At 47.7% G+C, this 14,173-nt stretch overlaps 1 protein-coding gene across 1 annotated transcript; it reads right to left on the reverse strand.

The window, feature by feature from the left end:
- Positions 1-828: 828 nt before the first annotated feature.
- LEMD2 (LEM domain nuclear envelope protein 2) lies at positions 829-13,909 on the reverse strand. The gene is made up of 9 exons (XM_010127242.2): positions 12,235-13,909; positions 10,882-10,922; positions 10,096-10,171; positions 8,723-8,799; positions 7,993-8,072; positions 5,501-5,646; positions 4,341-4,442; positions 4,147-4,249; positions 829-2,989 (listed from the first exon to the last, which is right to left on the reverse strand). The coding sequence occupies exons 1-9, from the start codon at positions 13,853-13,855 to the stop codon at positions 2,839-2,841; spliced, it is 2,397 nt and encodes a 798-aa protein (XP_010125544.2). The 5' UTR covers positions 13,856-13,909; the 3' UTR covers positions 829-2,838.
- Between the last annotated feature and the right edge of the window lie 264 nt (positions 13,910-14,173).

The raw sequence follows: 14,173 nt of genomic DNA on the forward strand, positions 1-14,173 counted from the left end.
TTTAAGACTTGACGCTTTGCCTTTATCCTTGACATAAATATCCCCCCCTTTAAAGCGATGTGTAACAGCCTTGCTTAAAGCCTATTACCCCCTGGGACACAAGGAGGGAAGTGATGTGTCCAGCGAGAAGCAAAAGCCTGGGAGCAAGGGCAGGAAGGGATATCTATCCCACTCCAGCACTGTATCCAACGCTTCCCTCACTACTTCCCAGCACTTCACATCACATCCCAAAAAACAGGTGAGCTAACCACGGCCTGAGGATGCCAAACACATAGGGTCGGCAGCTTGGAGCAGTCGGGATTTTCTGCAGCGGCTGTTGGCTTCAGCCAGCCAACACGCGAGGGATTTGCCTTTCAGAGAAAAGCACAAACCACACGACGCTTGAGGCACCCTCACTCCGTTACCACGGACTTACCGCACCGCCCCGCTCCCTGCTTTAAGTAACGGCTTTATTATGGGCCACAGGAATACCGATCAACCCCCTAAACTAATATTTACAGTTTCACAACCCTCCAAGCTGTCAGTCTCTACAAAATGCAGGTAAACAAGCTAACTGCTTCCCATAGACAGCCCCTGCTTAACGCCAACTATTCCCCAAACGCAAATTTAATTTGCAACCAAACACTTGAGACCGCTGGCTATTGCATCAAGATCACCGAGGGTCACAAGGATCCACGTTGTCTCGTTAGGCTGTCACGCAATCCCCGCGCCATCCTCAGTCTTATTCTTAGAAACTGCGAGCTCCTCGGAGCAGGATCTATTTGATCCGCGTGAGCAAAAGCATCTGGAATAACCTGTGACTTCTCAATAAAAATAAAAGGTAACAAATTATTTGTAATAAATTTATTTTATATATTGATTTACAGAGCTAAATTGAACATATAATAAACAGCACCAAGCCAGAGAAATTTATTCTACAAAAACAAGTTTAATACAAAAAGATGACTGCAATGCCTGACTCTTCACTTCTGGATTTGGACGGTTTAAAAAAAGCTAACCCAAACCTCACAAATATTTTAAAAAGGCTTAAGAATGTAGGCACCGGCGTTTGCAAAAGTTTTGATGGCAGCAGTGAATATCTTGTTACAACCTTTTAGAAGAAATCCAGGCTGCCTTCCCTTTCGCCCCTGTTTTATTAACAGTGGAAGAAGCTGGTAATTGTTTTGAAGATAGCTGCCGAGTCTCCTCTCCTGTTCAAACACCCTCCCTTTGCAACCGGAAAGAAAATACGGGGCAAGAGTCCACTCCACGCAGGGCACTTCCCATTTCATGGGAAAGACCTCCCTGCGTTTTGTTTCTGCAGCAATCTGCTCTCTCCGCTCGTTTTGGCTGATGGCCACCAGCAGGAGGTATGCGAGGAGTCTCTGCGGTTCTCCCCCTCATGCTGGGAGGCGAGCAGGGACTGGCACAAGGAACCCACCTCATACGCGGCGGCGTGGGGAGCAGGGCTTCGGCCGCCCTCCTAAGCCAGCCCAGAGCCCGGAGAGGAAGCTCTCCGTGATCCAGCGTCAGAGATGAATACAAGCGTTCCCCCTGTACCCATGCTGCTAGGGACAACATCATTACTGGTTAAACGGGTTCAAATCAGCGCTGGCTTCTCTCTGCAGGTGTTACTGTCTTATGCCAGAAAGGAATTTGGTCCTTGCTGTCTCAGTGGTGAGCTGGACAGCTGTTGTACAATCTGGGAAGAGCAGATTAGCAGTATCTCTGCCTAGCCTAAACTGCCACACACTGGTGCGATTTTCTTAGAAACAAACACTCGTTTGCAGGACGTAAAAAGAAACTTAAGTAACCAAATGACTACAGACACAAAATACGATGCCTGCAGCGTGAACAGAGGATCGATCGCTGCTCCTTGTACCTGTTGTGAGGCTACAGGAACGCTGACCTGGCAATCCCTGTACCGACGCTCCACGCACGGTACATCTCTGCTCCGATACACAGCACACACATTGCAGCTGCCCAGGATAAACACGTACATTCAGCCCTAAAAGCCTTTCCAAAGCTGACCTTTAATAGCCCATGAAGCAGTCCCTTTGGCTGTAGTCACAAGAAAGCGCTTTCGGAAGCTTCTATGTCCTTTATTTTCCACCCAAATCCCCCTCCCACCCCTCCCAGAAATCATAAAGCACACAGACTGCAGACTTAAAAAGTGTAACAGGGTCACAACCGCTCTTCCATCCCACCCAGCCCAGCCCAAACCACCAAGGCACGTCAGACTGCCCTCCCGCTAAGACTACCCTTCACCTGACCTTCCTCCCCTCTTCCTCATTTTTAAAGGGTGAAGCCCACACAAACATTTTCCTCCTTAGGAAGCAGCAAGTGCTTTCATCATTGTTTTTGTCCTAATAAAAACAAATTCTAACAAAATGCATCTTAACCGCCACCCTAATGTTTCCATGGGAAATTGTAATCTTCTTTAAACACATTCCCTGATGGGCGTTGCCACCAGTTGGCTTTTGTAGAATTAAGGTCAAATTTTAAACACCTAACCTCTGTCAGGGAGATCCTAAGCCCCTCAATACTAGGTATGCTTTTTTTTTTTTCCTTTTTAAAGAGTTGTTCCAGGTTTGCTTGCCTATGGAAGCCAGAAATCTGCTGGAAGGCTCACTTTGGTGCAATTCCAGCTGCCCGTCAGCTCAAGCCCATCTTCTTTCCAAGCCAACATTATTGCCCTGAATTTTCACACGTGAAGATTTTCAGAAAGAAGAGCAAACAGATAGGTGCAATCCCCAACCTTAGGAGATTAGGACCGTGACCTGCTCTTTCCCACCACTGGAGAAGGGACTGTCCCCTTACAGGGGTCCATATCCACAGTTGCTCAGCCTCTGCTCCTCTTTAGTGCTCTGAATCGGAGACATAGGAAGGCTGAGTCCATCTCCACACTAGCATATCTTCTCCTGCTACTCTGTGCGACTCTGTCTGAATCCGTGACTCATTTGAAGCCAGAAAGTCCACAGCTCTCTCCCAGACCCGCTTCATTTTTTTTCTGCAACAAAAAGAAAATAAATTAGAATCATATCCTCATTGTGCTTTCCTGCTTACAGCAATTGTGGCTGCTATCAAGCCACCACTAGCTGCCTCCTGTTCCCTGTGCAGACAGCAAGGGGATTAAACCAGAATTCTGGTTCAGGCCGGGACATAAAGATGCAGGCTCTGCCTCGGGGAGACGACGAGACCCTCTGTCAGTACCAGTAATTGACGTCTGCCCTAAATTTCGAGCTCAATTCAATTGCAAAGGGACTCAATTAGGAAACTGCCCTCACCCTACTTGCATGCAGAGATCTGGGAGGGCCAGGGAGGGCAAACTGAAGTTCCCTCCAGTTTTGAATCAGTGTCCAGTAATTCTGGGCACCACACACAGAGATCAGTTCAAAGAGCTGAAATTACCACGAGTAGGAAAAGGAGTTTTGTGACTGATAAAGAACGAGAATGTTTAAGACTCTGCAGCACACGTGGCATTCTGTGCTATCAGGAGAATCAAGTAGCTCTATTTAACCAAAACACAAGGAACATTCCTGCAGAGACGGAGCAAGCGGCACGTAAACCAGTGAGGACCAGGCTGCCGCCCCCAGGCCCCACCACCGAAGGAGCAACTATCTCAATCACATTTCCTTTTCTAAAAAGCACCAAGACCAGCCACCTCACATCTCCCTTTCCAAGCTGCCCAACTCAAACCGGTAACTTTGCAGGCAGCAACACACACAACCACTTCGGAAAAGCCTCCCAAAACCTGTTCAGCTCATGGGAAGGTTTGCTCTGAAAAGCACAGCACCTGTCTGGAGAATAATGCACGAAGGCTGAGAAAGAGGATGGCATCCTACAAACATTAGATGAAGGAGAGAAAATCAGATGCTCCATGCCCAAGCAAAACAAAATCCAATTAGTGTTTGATAGAACAATGACAGTACAGCTGTGTGACCGCACAAAATACCAGCCCCAGGACTGTCACATCGCTCTGCAGCAGGTTAAGACACAGCCTGAGTTATGTCAAAATCCTTTATAAACTGAAAGGCCAGGCAGACTCCTGCAGTCCAGCTTCCCGTCAGCCGTCTGCTCGCGGCCCGGTGCCCCATAACTGCACTTTTCAGCTGAGCCGAGTGACACATGCTGCCAGTCCTCCTTAATGACTAAAACTCAGCTCACCTGCTTTGAGGAGGGATGAGGCTGTCCCGAACGTGCAGAATGCCCACATAGGGGTAGCGTTCCAAATTCCGTTCCCATTCCTTATAGTGGTCCTGGACAACAGCTGGAGGGCAGGAGGACAAAACGGTGAGAGACCTCAACATTGCAGAGAGGAGAACAGGGCTACATGCATTTACACAGCTACTGGATTCTACCTATGATCTTCTTCACCATTTCATACATGGCTTGCTCCTCTTCCTCCATCTTCCGCCAGCGATACCTAAGGAAGATCAGGATCCCCCAAAGAGTTATCAGACCTAGAAGAATGAATAGAAAAAAAAAAAAGGAATTCAGTAACTGACAGACATGTACTTGCTGGATCCTAGCAGTTTTATTTCTGACAGTGCCCCTCCCCAGAGGCAGCTTTCATTCCCCAGGCCTGCTTGGAACTGAATCCAAGCAATTCATTTTGTTCACCAGTGCAGCTGCACCCTGCAAAAACCTTGGTACTGACAATGCTGGCAGCAGAAAAGCATGTCTGGATGTCGGAAGAGGCGGTCTGAAGGCCTCATCACGGAGATTCCCCCCCAACCAGCACAGAAACCTCAGCACAACCACAGGCCTTCAATTCTCCAAGTCCCAGAGCTATTTCTTTGCTAGAGGCCTCCCCCACGATAATCACTTAGGAAGACTGTCAAGCTCCACTGCTCCGAAGATAGCTGCTTGATAAGGAAATAAAGCCTGGGGCTCCAGTGCCAGCCTGAAATTCAGGAGATCTATATTGAAGGTTTAGCATTGACAAATTCCACCATTTTGACATAAGCTAACTTTAGCATCTCAGTCTCTGCAATAAACATAACTATCCCCTTTCACCCCCCCCACCTTGTCTGGCTAGATTATAAACTCTTCTAGTCCACATTCATCTCTCGTTATCGCCTCGCTCAGGAAGACCTCTGTCTCAGCTGGGGCATGACAGACTACGCCATTAAAAACCTCTAACACTGAAATGCTACAAGTCATTATTAAAGAGACTAGAAGACTTTGCAGCTTACTGGGAGAAAAGAAAGAAAAAACCAAACCTTTTACGTAGGTTAACATACTTATTTTGTAGACCACAGTAATGGGTACTTGAGGAATACCCAGAGAGCTAATCAGCTCACTGATTTAAAGTAAGTGTTAAGCACTCGCAGCACAAGAGCAGGTCTACAGGTCTCCCTCTGCTGCCACAACAAAGGTTAACTAGAAATTAACTCATCAGCAGATTTATTTCACCTCTGTTAGTAATTTCATATGGCTGGGAGAACACGTGTGCACGCACAAGTTCATCTCTGCCACTAGCAAGGGGAGAAGCTGATTGCTAACACCCACGACTTACTCCAGAAAAACAGGAAGAGGTTCACAATGGCAGTGACCACTGCCCGACGAAAACGACAGCCGAGCCCCATCTGAGGATGGGCCGATTCCAGACAGAACACTTCCTCCACTTTGGTAACTGGTTCCGAAAGGTCTCTGCCTTTCAACCTGATGGGAAGAGGCAGAAAATCTTCACTGAAGAGAGCAGACACTCCAACTGCAGTCTTTAATCAAGACAGGGAGAACAAACAGACTGCGGATGCAATAACTCGTTCTGTACGCTACACAGAAAACACACCAACATCCTTGCAGCTCCTCTTTCCAGAACATTTTGGGACTGGCTGCTTAGCAAGGAATGGATATGGCTTTAGAAAAGGCAGCAGGGCTGGAACTCCCACTGGCAAACTGAAGTCTCCCTCCGCAGACTCTTTGACAGCACCTCTCAGCGTGCAGAAGATTAAACTTTAAATTGGATTCCCACCTCCCAGCACAGAGAAATGGAAATGTTTACTGAGTCACTCATCAGCAATTGCAGAGAGAGAAAGCAGTTGAGGGAGACTGCGAATGTCCGTGGAGGTTGCGCTGTTTTCCTCAGCACAGATGAGCATAAACAGTTTAGCTAGAAAAGTGACAACACATCAACTGTATCTGCAACGAGAGACAGACACACCCTCAGAAAGCATTCATGGCAAAATCGATAACACATCCTCCTGCAAAATCATTTCCACACACCTGCTGTGCTACCCGATATGCTTTCACCTCACTTCTTCATACACAGATCTACTGATGCGCTTTCCTTAGCAGATACTCTCAGCCAACAGCATCAAGGAATCCAAGTGAGAGCCATCAGATTGAGAGGAATTGGACTAAAGAGGATTTTATTTTTTTAAGCTACTAATTCATTCTAGGTTTGCAATGAATAACCTATTAGACAAAGACTTTTTCTCAATTTTCTAGAGTACAGCTCACAAACTGCTGACAGCTTGTATTTGGTTACTGGATTCTACAGTAGCTGGAGACACACAGTTGTTTCCCACCCCCTTGTCTTATTTACAATCCAAATTCCATGAAGATATTTAAAATATGCAGCAGAATCACCCAATGCAGAGCTCATTTTCAGTTCTGCCTCTCAGACTAGCACCTAGGAAAAATAATCTCATGTAGCATTTGCTAAAAATGCCACCCGCAGGATTTTAAGCATGCTGAACACTCATTCTGCACGCTATGCAGACTTCATGAAAGTGGATCCATTCGGCGAACAGCCGGCAGAGTTGCTAACTATGAAAATTTAAAAAATGGGAATATATTGTATCACACGGCTCCTGACATGAACAGTGCTGCTGTATAAAAATATGAATTTGAAAACTCTAGATCCCAGCCCACCTACAAATCCAAATCTGCCACTAAGGAGACGATGTCCTGTCCTGGGAATTTGCCACACGCCAATAATCAAAGCAGTAGACGCTTTCTGATCCGTAGATCACAGCAGCAGCAGCAGCAATTTTTTAGAGAAAAATCAAGCAGTGGGAATTCATACAAGCTATGCCCACCAACTCCAGCGTTACTACTGTTACAATTCATTTAATCAGAGATGCATTTAGCAACGTTAAAATGCAAACAAATGTTAGACTTCAGAGTTAGCACAGACTGGAGGCAGCCCACATTTCCCGGAGGAAGATAATGATGCCTGCGGACTCTGGATAACAGTCTTTCATTAGGTTATACCCTGGATGTTGTATTTTTTTACCTGAAAAAAAAAAAAAAGTATTTCTGCTATTTCTCACCTACTAAAGTGACTGCTAGCTGAGAAACCCAAGAGAAAAAAGCCCCACCGATGGCCAGCCGGCACCCTACGTTCATTTTAACACGTACTGTGTGTTCTGCCAGAAAGATAACTGATACTAAAGAAGAGATACCATTCAGCAATCTATTCTCCTCTCCTCCTCATCGGGACTTGCTCCAAAGGATCTCAGAATATGGGTGATGTTACCTACAGTGCTTTGCTGTCCAATAAATCCTTTGGTCAAAGGATGCAGCTCCACATGATACCGAAGTTCTGTCTACAGTAACAGTACTGGATAAAAGTTATCTTGGGAAAGGTGACTATATGGGCAAGTTTAAGAAGTGTGCTGTAGCCGCAGGATCACGAGAGGACACCAGGACCACCACTCCTAAACCTCACAGGAAGGACAACCCAACTGGTGATGGCCATAATCAGCCCCGGCCACAGATTTATGCCTCATCTGCAAGGCAGCGCATTCATGAACGCAATGTCCCCCAGGGCAAAGGCTGGGAAACAGACTCCGAAGGAATGAGCTCAGTTGCCAATTTGTGTTGCAGAGCTGTACTTTTCGTTTGGAAGCTTGCCCAGCAAGCGCTGACAAAGCCAATCCCAGATTATCTTCTGAAATCTAATGAGGGACGGGAGCTTTTAGGGCCCACCATGGAGGATGTCAAATTACGTATCAGCCAAGACCAAGAAAGGTAACTTTGATACAGTGGGCTTCCACTTACCATATTCCTAAATCCTTGTTACTGTTTAGTATCCAGTGCAAGGCAGCTTCAAACTTCTGTGGGGAACTACCAGTGATATTCTGTTCAGAAGAATCCATAAGCAGATTAGTTCCCCACTCATTTAAAATACTGAATAACATTATTTCATTACAGTACTAGGAAAATTCCTTCTACATGGTCTGTCCTTATGTTAATGCTAATCATAATTCTGCAAGCTGGAGGAAGGAGAACTGAACCTGAAGCTCCGTCTGGACTAAAGTCTTCTGGCTAGGGTAGATGATGCATGAAGCACTCTGTAAAATACCACTATCCCAGACTGTTAAGACTAACCACTAAATACAACATAATCTTACTGACAGTTTACCACGAAAGAAATGGAACGCTACATCAAAGCAGTCTGTCTTCTGACACTTTGGGGTATAGAAAAATCCTTCTTCTGCCCAGCCCTCAATCCAGAGAAATGTCTGGCTTCGGAAGACTGATGACTATGGTGAAACAACAAACCATTAAGTTAGATTTACAGGGGCTGAATCAGAGATGTAGGAGAAGATTATTTTCCAAAGAACTGCTGAGAACAGGACTGGCCAAAGGGGAAGACAGAGATATGGGAAAGAATCAAAACAGGATGTGGAAGTAAAACAGATGGTGAATTACTTTAGTATCCATTATTTATTGCCTTGTAAGAGACTAAGCACTATGTAATAACAATAGCTGTTCACAGCCTACTCACCACCACGTGATCCTTCGCTTCACTAACCCAAATGCATTTGCTTTTTAGATTCTCAGGGTTTCCGCATTCAAAATTACCTGGGAAAAAAAAAAGTCAAACAGAAATAACCTTTTGAAAAAAAAAGTCCTCGAACAGTTCAGCAATACACTGAACTGTCTGGAAATGCTATCCTTTAAAATCAGCTATAGCTTCGGGCAAAATGATTACAAGGTAAGATTTACACTGTAGGCAGGTAAGATTATGACTATTAATAAAATGCTCAGCCACCGCACACAGGTTGGATAAGGCTAATCAAACCTCACGCTTCAGTGTGTGAGCTACTCAACACAGAATGAAGGGATTAAAAAAAAAATACCATTTCTCCCCCTTGCAGAGTACATAACCACCTCTGTGACCTAACGCCCTGCAGAGGGGCTCCTTCCATTGGGTATCAAAAGACTGCGGTGTCAGAGTTAATGATCAGCACTGAAAATGCTTCTGAGGAGCCTAAATCACAGCTCTGCCTTCCACCCAGGCGCAGAAATGCTGGCGAAGAACTAAACCTTCTAAATTTACCTTCACAAAGTTGACTAAACAATTATTTGCTAAGAGACTATGTAAAATTGGTGGAAGCTTCACAGGTCCTGAACTCTGATTTGAAACGATCTAGAAATGCTGTGAAGCTTAAGTATCTAAAGGATTCAGCACTACTGAGGTCTGAAATCTAGAAAATGGAACTTAAGTGCCCTTACTGGTTATTCTACACCTTGCTGAATAAGTTTTTACTCATCCACTGAATTTTTAGCATCCTTTTCCACCACAAAATACTAGTTATGGACCGGATTTGCTCATACACAGTACAGACTGGCCGAACTACTGTGCTCAGTTAGCTCCTCAGCTAAGAGAGCCTGTCTTACTCTGTACTGGGGGAAAAAAAAAAAAAAAAAAAAAAAAAAAAGAGAAGCACTCACATAATAAGCTGCCACATTTCAGCAGAGAGCTGGCAATTTCTTAAGTCACTTTAACTTTATTTGTAAGAACACACCAGTTTACACTTCCTGGCTCTGAGTGTCCTAAAGACAACTTCAAGATGCTGATAGAAAAGAACCATAAAGCTGAATATCTCTACCTCAAATTCCCAATATATCAAGTGCAAATAAGGACCACTCCACAAGAGCACAGTGATACGAGAGCATTAGCTAAGCACTAGTCAGAATAAAAATAAACACTTTTTTTTCTATTTTTCTATTACCTGACTTTCTCAGAGATCTTCAAGTGGAACTGACTGTTCCAAAAATCCTTCTCTTCAAACTGAGGTTAAAACCATCCAGACAGCTGGGAGAGACGGTTTGCTGAATGCTCATAAGTGTTTTGTAACGACAATTTGAACTTACCAGCTTGTATGGACAGGTAGTTATACAACTCGTGCAGCACGTTCATGATTACGTCCTTCTGTTTAGCTTGACAGAACTGAAAGTCAGAAACAGGTAACAAACATGAACAGACCAGCAGCAACAGGTCAGTGGTCAGACTAGCTAAAAACACCAAAACGAAGTACCAGCAGCAGGGTTTGGCTCAGCCAGGCATCACTAGTTTGAGTTAAACACACCTGCAGCAAAGATCTAGCTCGCTTTTGACTCAGAAATTCCAGCGCATCCTCCGAAAGGGCCACCAGCTCCCCCAGCTCACAGCCCAGTCTGCACCACCAGGCAGCCCCTCAGACCGACCACAGATGGATTCTTTGCCTCCAGAACATCACAGGAGGCTAACCATAGCTCTGAATCCAGTAAGAAATTTTCTCTCTCCTAATAATAACACGTCATGACTAAAAAAAACCAGGGCTGTACATGATGGATTTCAGGGAATTAGCTGGATTACGTCTTGTATTTGTAAAGCTGAACACAGCTCTATTGCAAACCAATATCGCTTCTGTTACAACTGTTAAAGAAATTGATTCACATAATTGAGAATTTAAAATTTTTATCTTTTAGAGTCTCATATACAGTCCTAATTTAATCTGACCCATTAATTCCAACTCATCAAATCACAACTTCTCTGTAAAATGATAGAACTAATAATTTTATTGTGATACCGATATTGGTGCAAGTTATCTAGAATAATTACTCTTCTACGAGAATCCCCTATCCGCAATACTTGAGGATAAACAAATATACGCTTACATCATCCACTCTTTTGTCACAATCCACAGACAGGAGATTAGCTACGAGAGAAAAGGAAAGGGTGAGTTAGCTGGCTGCAAAACAAGACTTTTGATCAAGAAAGTAATTACCTTTTTAAAAGAAGGCTCTACTTTAAAGCCCGGCTCTTCCATTCTCACTCTACACAGTACCTTGCTGTGCAAACAGCATTCAAAGCGCCGCTTTGGTAGGCAGCGCTGAAAGCAAAACAAATGAACGGGGTGCAAATGATGAACCCTGTTCAGCTGGAAAGTTAAAAAAAGTGGGGTCTGAACATTTGAATAGCTCCTTTGAAGCAGATGTTTCACGCTCCCCAACCACCAACACGGATCTTTTACAATCCAGCAATGCCATTTGCTGCATGCCATGGTCACCTGAAATACCACAGGGATAACAGGAATTTAAATCAAGCCTCCTCAAGGCAAAAGCCGAGGATTTATTTTACTTGGAGCTACCAGCTCTGCAGATTCTGGCCTTTGGTTTAACAGCTCCCTCCCACCCCAACAACTGGATATACACCCGCCACCGGTTCACCACACCAGCACTTCCCAGCAATCTTAACTACCTGAGAATTTAAAGTGTTCGCAGCTGTGCTGCAAGATTTCTTGCTTTAAAATTCCATTGGTTTTGAAACAGCTAACAGTCGTAAAGGGAGCATCAGAAATTCACTGACATCGCAGAGTTTTATTGTGACTTTGAGAAAGCAGAAAACAGCTTTCCTAGCCCCTGCAAAGTGCACAAACAGCTCCAGGCACAGCGTTTCAGTTCTCGCACCTTCCCAGCCACACCCCAGCCCTCTTCCTTCAGTTCAAAGCCACGAAATGACAATATTTCCATCTCCTCTAGACGGGAAACTCTGCTTTAAACAGGAAAGCCCCTTTTCATTTCTCATCAAAGCTCTGCCACACTTGAAGTGCCCAAGTACCAATTCAACCGCTGTACTTCTCCCGTGGCCAGGATAAAGGCCACCAAGGGCTGCGCTTTGCAGAGGCTACCGTTAAAAACACACAACGGGCAATTACACAGACATGATGTTACACAACGGACAATCATAAAATACATCCTTGGCCTGGCAGGAACGTCACTCTCCATAAAACCCATGGTTTTGAAGAAGCGAAGGCCAAACTCATTTGAAAAAAAAAGCACACATTTGACTTACTTTCCATGAGTAACAAGGTTTCCCATGAGCAAGGGGAGATGGAAATGGGGACGGGAGAAATGTCAAGTTACGGCAATTAGAATGATAAATGTGATGGCGATGGAAGCAATAAACGGAAAGCAGAAAAGAAAGGTGAAGAATAAAGTTTAAAACCAGGATTAAACCAGTGCACGTACAGTTCTCCTCTCTCCTGTCAAGCCAGCCGGACCCAATCATCTTCACCAGAAGGATGCCCAGGAAAACCATCAGCAGCACAAAGCTGGCGAGGCAAAGGAACTGGGAAAGGTAGTACTCCAGGCCTTTGCCCTTTCCTTCCGTCTGCTGCTTGGGGGCTGACCGCAACAAGTGAGTGCGTGAGGTTACTCCCTGTCCTGCTCTCGACATGTCCCACCAGCTCCCGGAGGACAGCCCCGCATCGCTCGTAGCCCTCCACGGGAACCGCCGCATCAATCCCCCTCCCCGGCTGCCGGGGTTCAGCTCCCTGTCTGCCTCCTTCCGAACGCTGGAGGCCAAGTTCTCTTTCCCTCTCCCAAACTGGTAACTCAAGCCCCCAGATCCCGTCGAGGTGCCCCAGCGGGTCCCCTCGCTTTCCTGCCTCCATGAGCTGTTAGAGGAGAGCCCCTTCCTTTCCCCTGCTGTCTCCCACTGCGCTCGCGAGCTCTGCCCCCCAATTCCTCCTCCTGACGTGCCCCAATAGCTCCCAGACTTCAGACCCCCACTCTCATCGCTGGAAAGGGGTTTGGAACCGAGCCCCCCACTCCTGCCTGTGGAGGTACCCCAGTGAGACGTGGAGCTCAGCCCCCCAACCCCATCCAGGGATGTCCCCGACCCAGCCCTGATGCTGAGCCCCCCACTTCTCCCTGCAGACGTACTCCACTGGGATGTGGAGTCTGACCCCCGAAACCTGTCTAAGGATGGCGTCAACCCAGCGCTGAGCCCCCCACTTCTCGCTATTGAGGTGTCCCACTGCAACGAGGAGCCTGAACCCCGAAACCCATCCAGGGATGGCTCTGACCCGGCGCTGCGCTCCTCGCTTCTCTCTGTAAACGTGCTCCATTGGGACGAGGAGCTCGGCTCCCGAAACCCATCCAGGGACGCCCCCAGCCCAGCACTGAGCCCCCTGCTTCTCTCTGCAGATGGGTCCCACTGCGATGTGGGGCTCAGCCCCCCAGATCTATCCAGGAATGACTTGGACCCTGCCCCAAGCCCCCCACTTCTCTCTATAGACGTGTCCCACTGGGAGGGGGAGCTCAGCCCCCCAAGCCCACCGAGGGATGCCCCCAGCCTGGCCCCAGTCCCCACGCTTCTCTCTGCAGACGCCTCCCACTGCACCGAGGGGCTCAGCCCCCCAAAGCTGTCCCGGGACAGGCCCCCCTCAGCCCTGGAGCCAAGCCCTGAGCCCCGGCCCGGCGGGGACCCCCGGGAGTCCCCCCAGGACACCCCATCGCCCTCCCTAGACGTCCCCCAGCGGGACGCGGGCGATTGCCTCCTTTCCTCCTCTTCCTCATCCTCCTCCTCCTCCTCCTCATCCTCCTCCTCACTGTCGCGGGCGGCTCCGACGGAGCTGAGGTTGAAGCCGGAGCGCTGCCGCGAGGGCGAGGCCTGCTGCGGCCTGGCGGGGGTGCGGGCCGGGCTGGGTGGCGCGGCACGGCCCCTGTGCCGGGCCGCCCCCACCTCGGCCCGCAGGGAGTCCAGCTTCTTCACGTAGACCTTGCGGGTGGTGGCGGTGATGGGCCCCGGCCGGTAACCGAGCGCCATCAGCTCCCTGCGGAGCTCCGCGTCTGTCAGCTCCGCCATGGCCGCGGCGCTGACACCAGGCCCCACCGGAAGTGCTCTGTGAGGAGGGAAGCGCCGCCGCCATCTTGGGAACGGCCCGCCGCAGGTTCTCCTCGGGCGGCCATCTTGGGAAGGGCAAACGCCCCGTTTATGCGGCCTCCCCCGCACGCACGGTCGGCGCCATGTTGATAAGGGAGGCGGTGGAACGGCGCCATATTGAGAAGGTCGAGGGAAAGCTCGGCTTCCCGGCTGCTGCTCCCGCCATCTTGTGAAGGCAGGGTCGCTGGTTCCGCCATGTTGGGGAGGTCAGCGGACCTCTTAAGAGCGGGAACGGTGCTA

Source organism: Chlamydotis macqueenii, chromosome 23 (assembly GCF_036417535.1).
Source record: "Chlamydotis macqueenii isolate bChlMac1 chromosome 23, bChlMac1.mat, whole genome shotgun sequence".
Lineage (NCBI taxonomy): Eukaryota > Metazoa > Chordata > Aves > Otidiformes > Otididae > Chlamydotis > Chlamydotis macqueenii.

Coding starts and splice junctions, on each gene's coding strand:
- LEMD2 (XM_010127242.2), bottom strand. CDS start 13,855: ATGGCGGAGCTGACAGACGCGGAGCTCCGCAGGGAGCTGATGGCGCTC. Junction 10,923..12,234: donor TGACAGGAGAGAGGAGAACT/GTACGTGCACTG, acceptor TTTCTCTCGTAG/CTAATCTCCTGTCTGTGGAT. Junction 10,172..10,881: donor GTGACAAAAGAGTGGATGAT/GTAAGCGTATAT, acceptor TCTGACTTTCAG/TTCTGTCAAGCTAAACAGAA.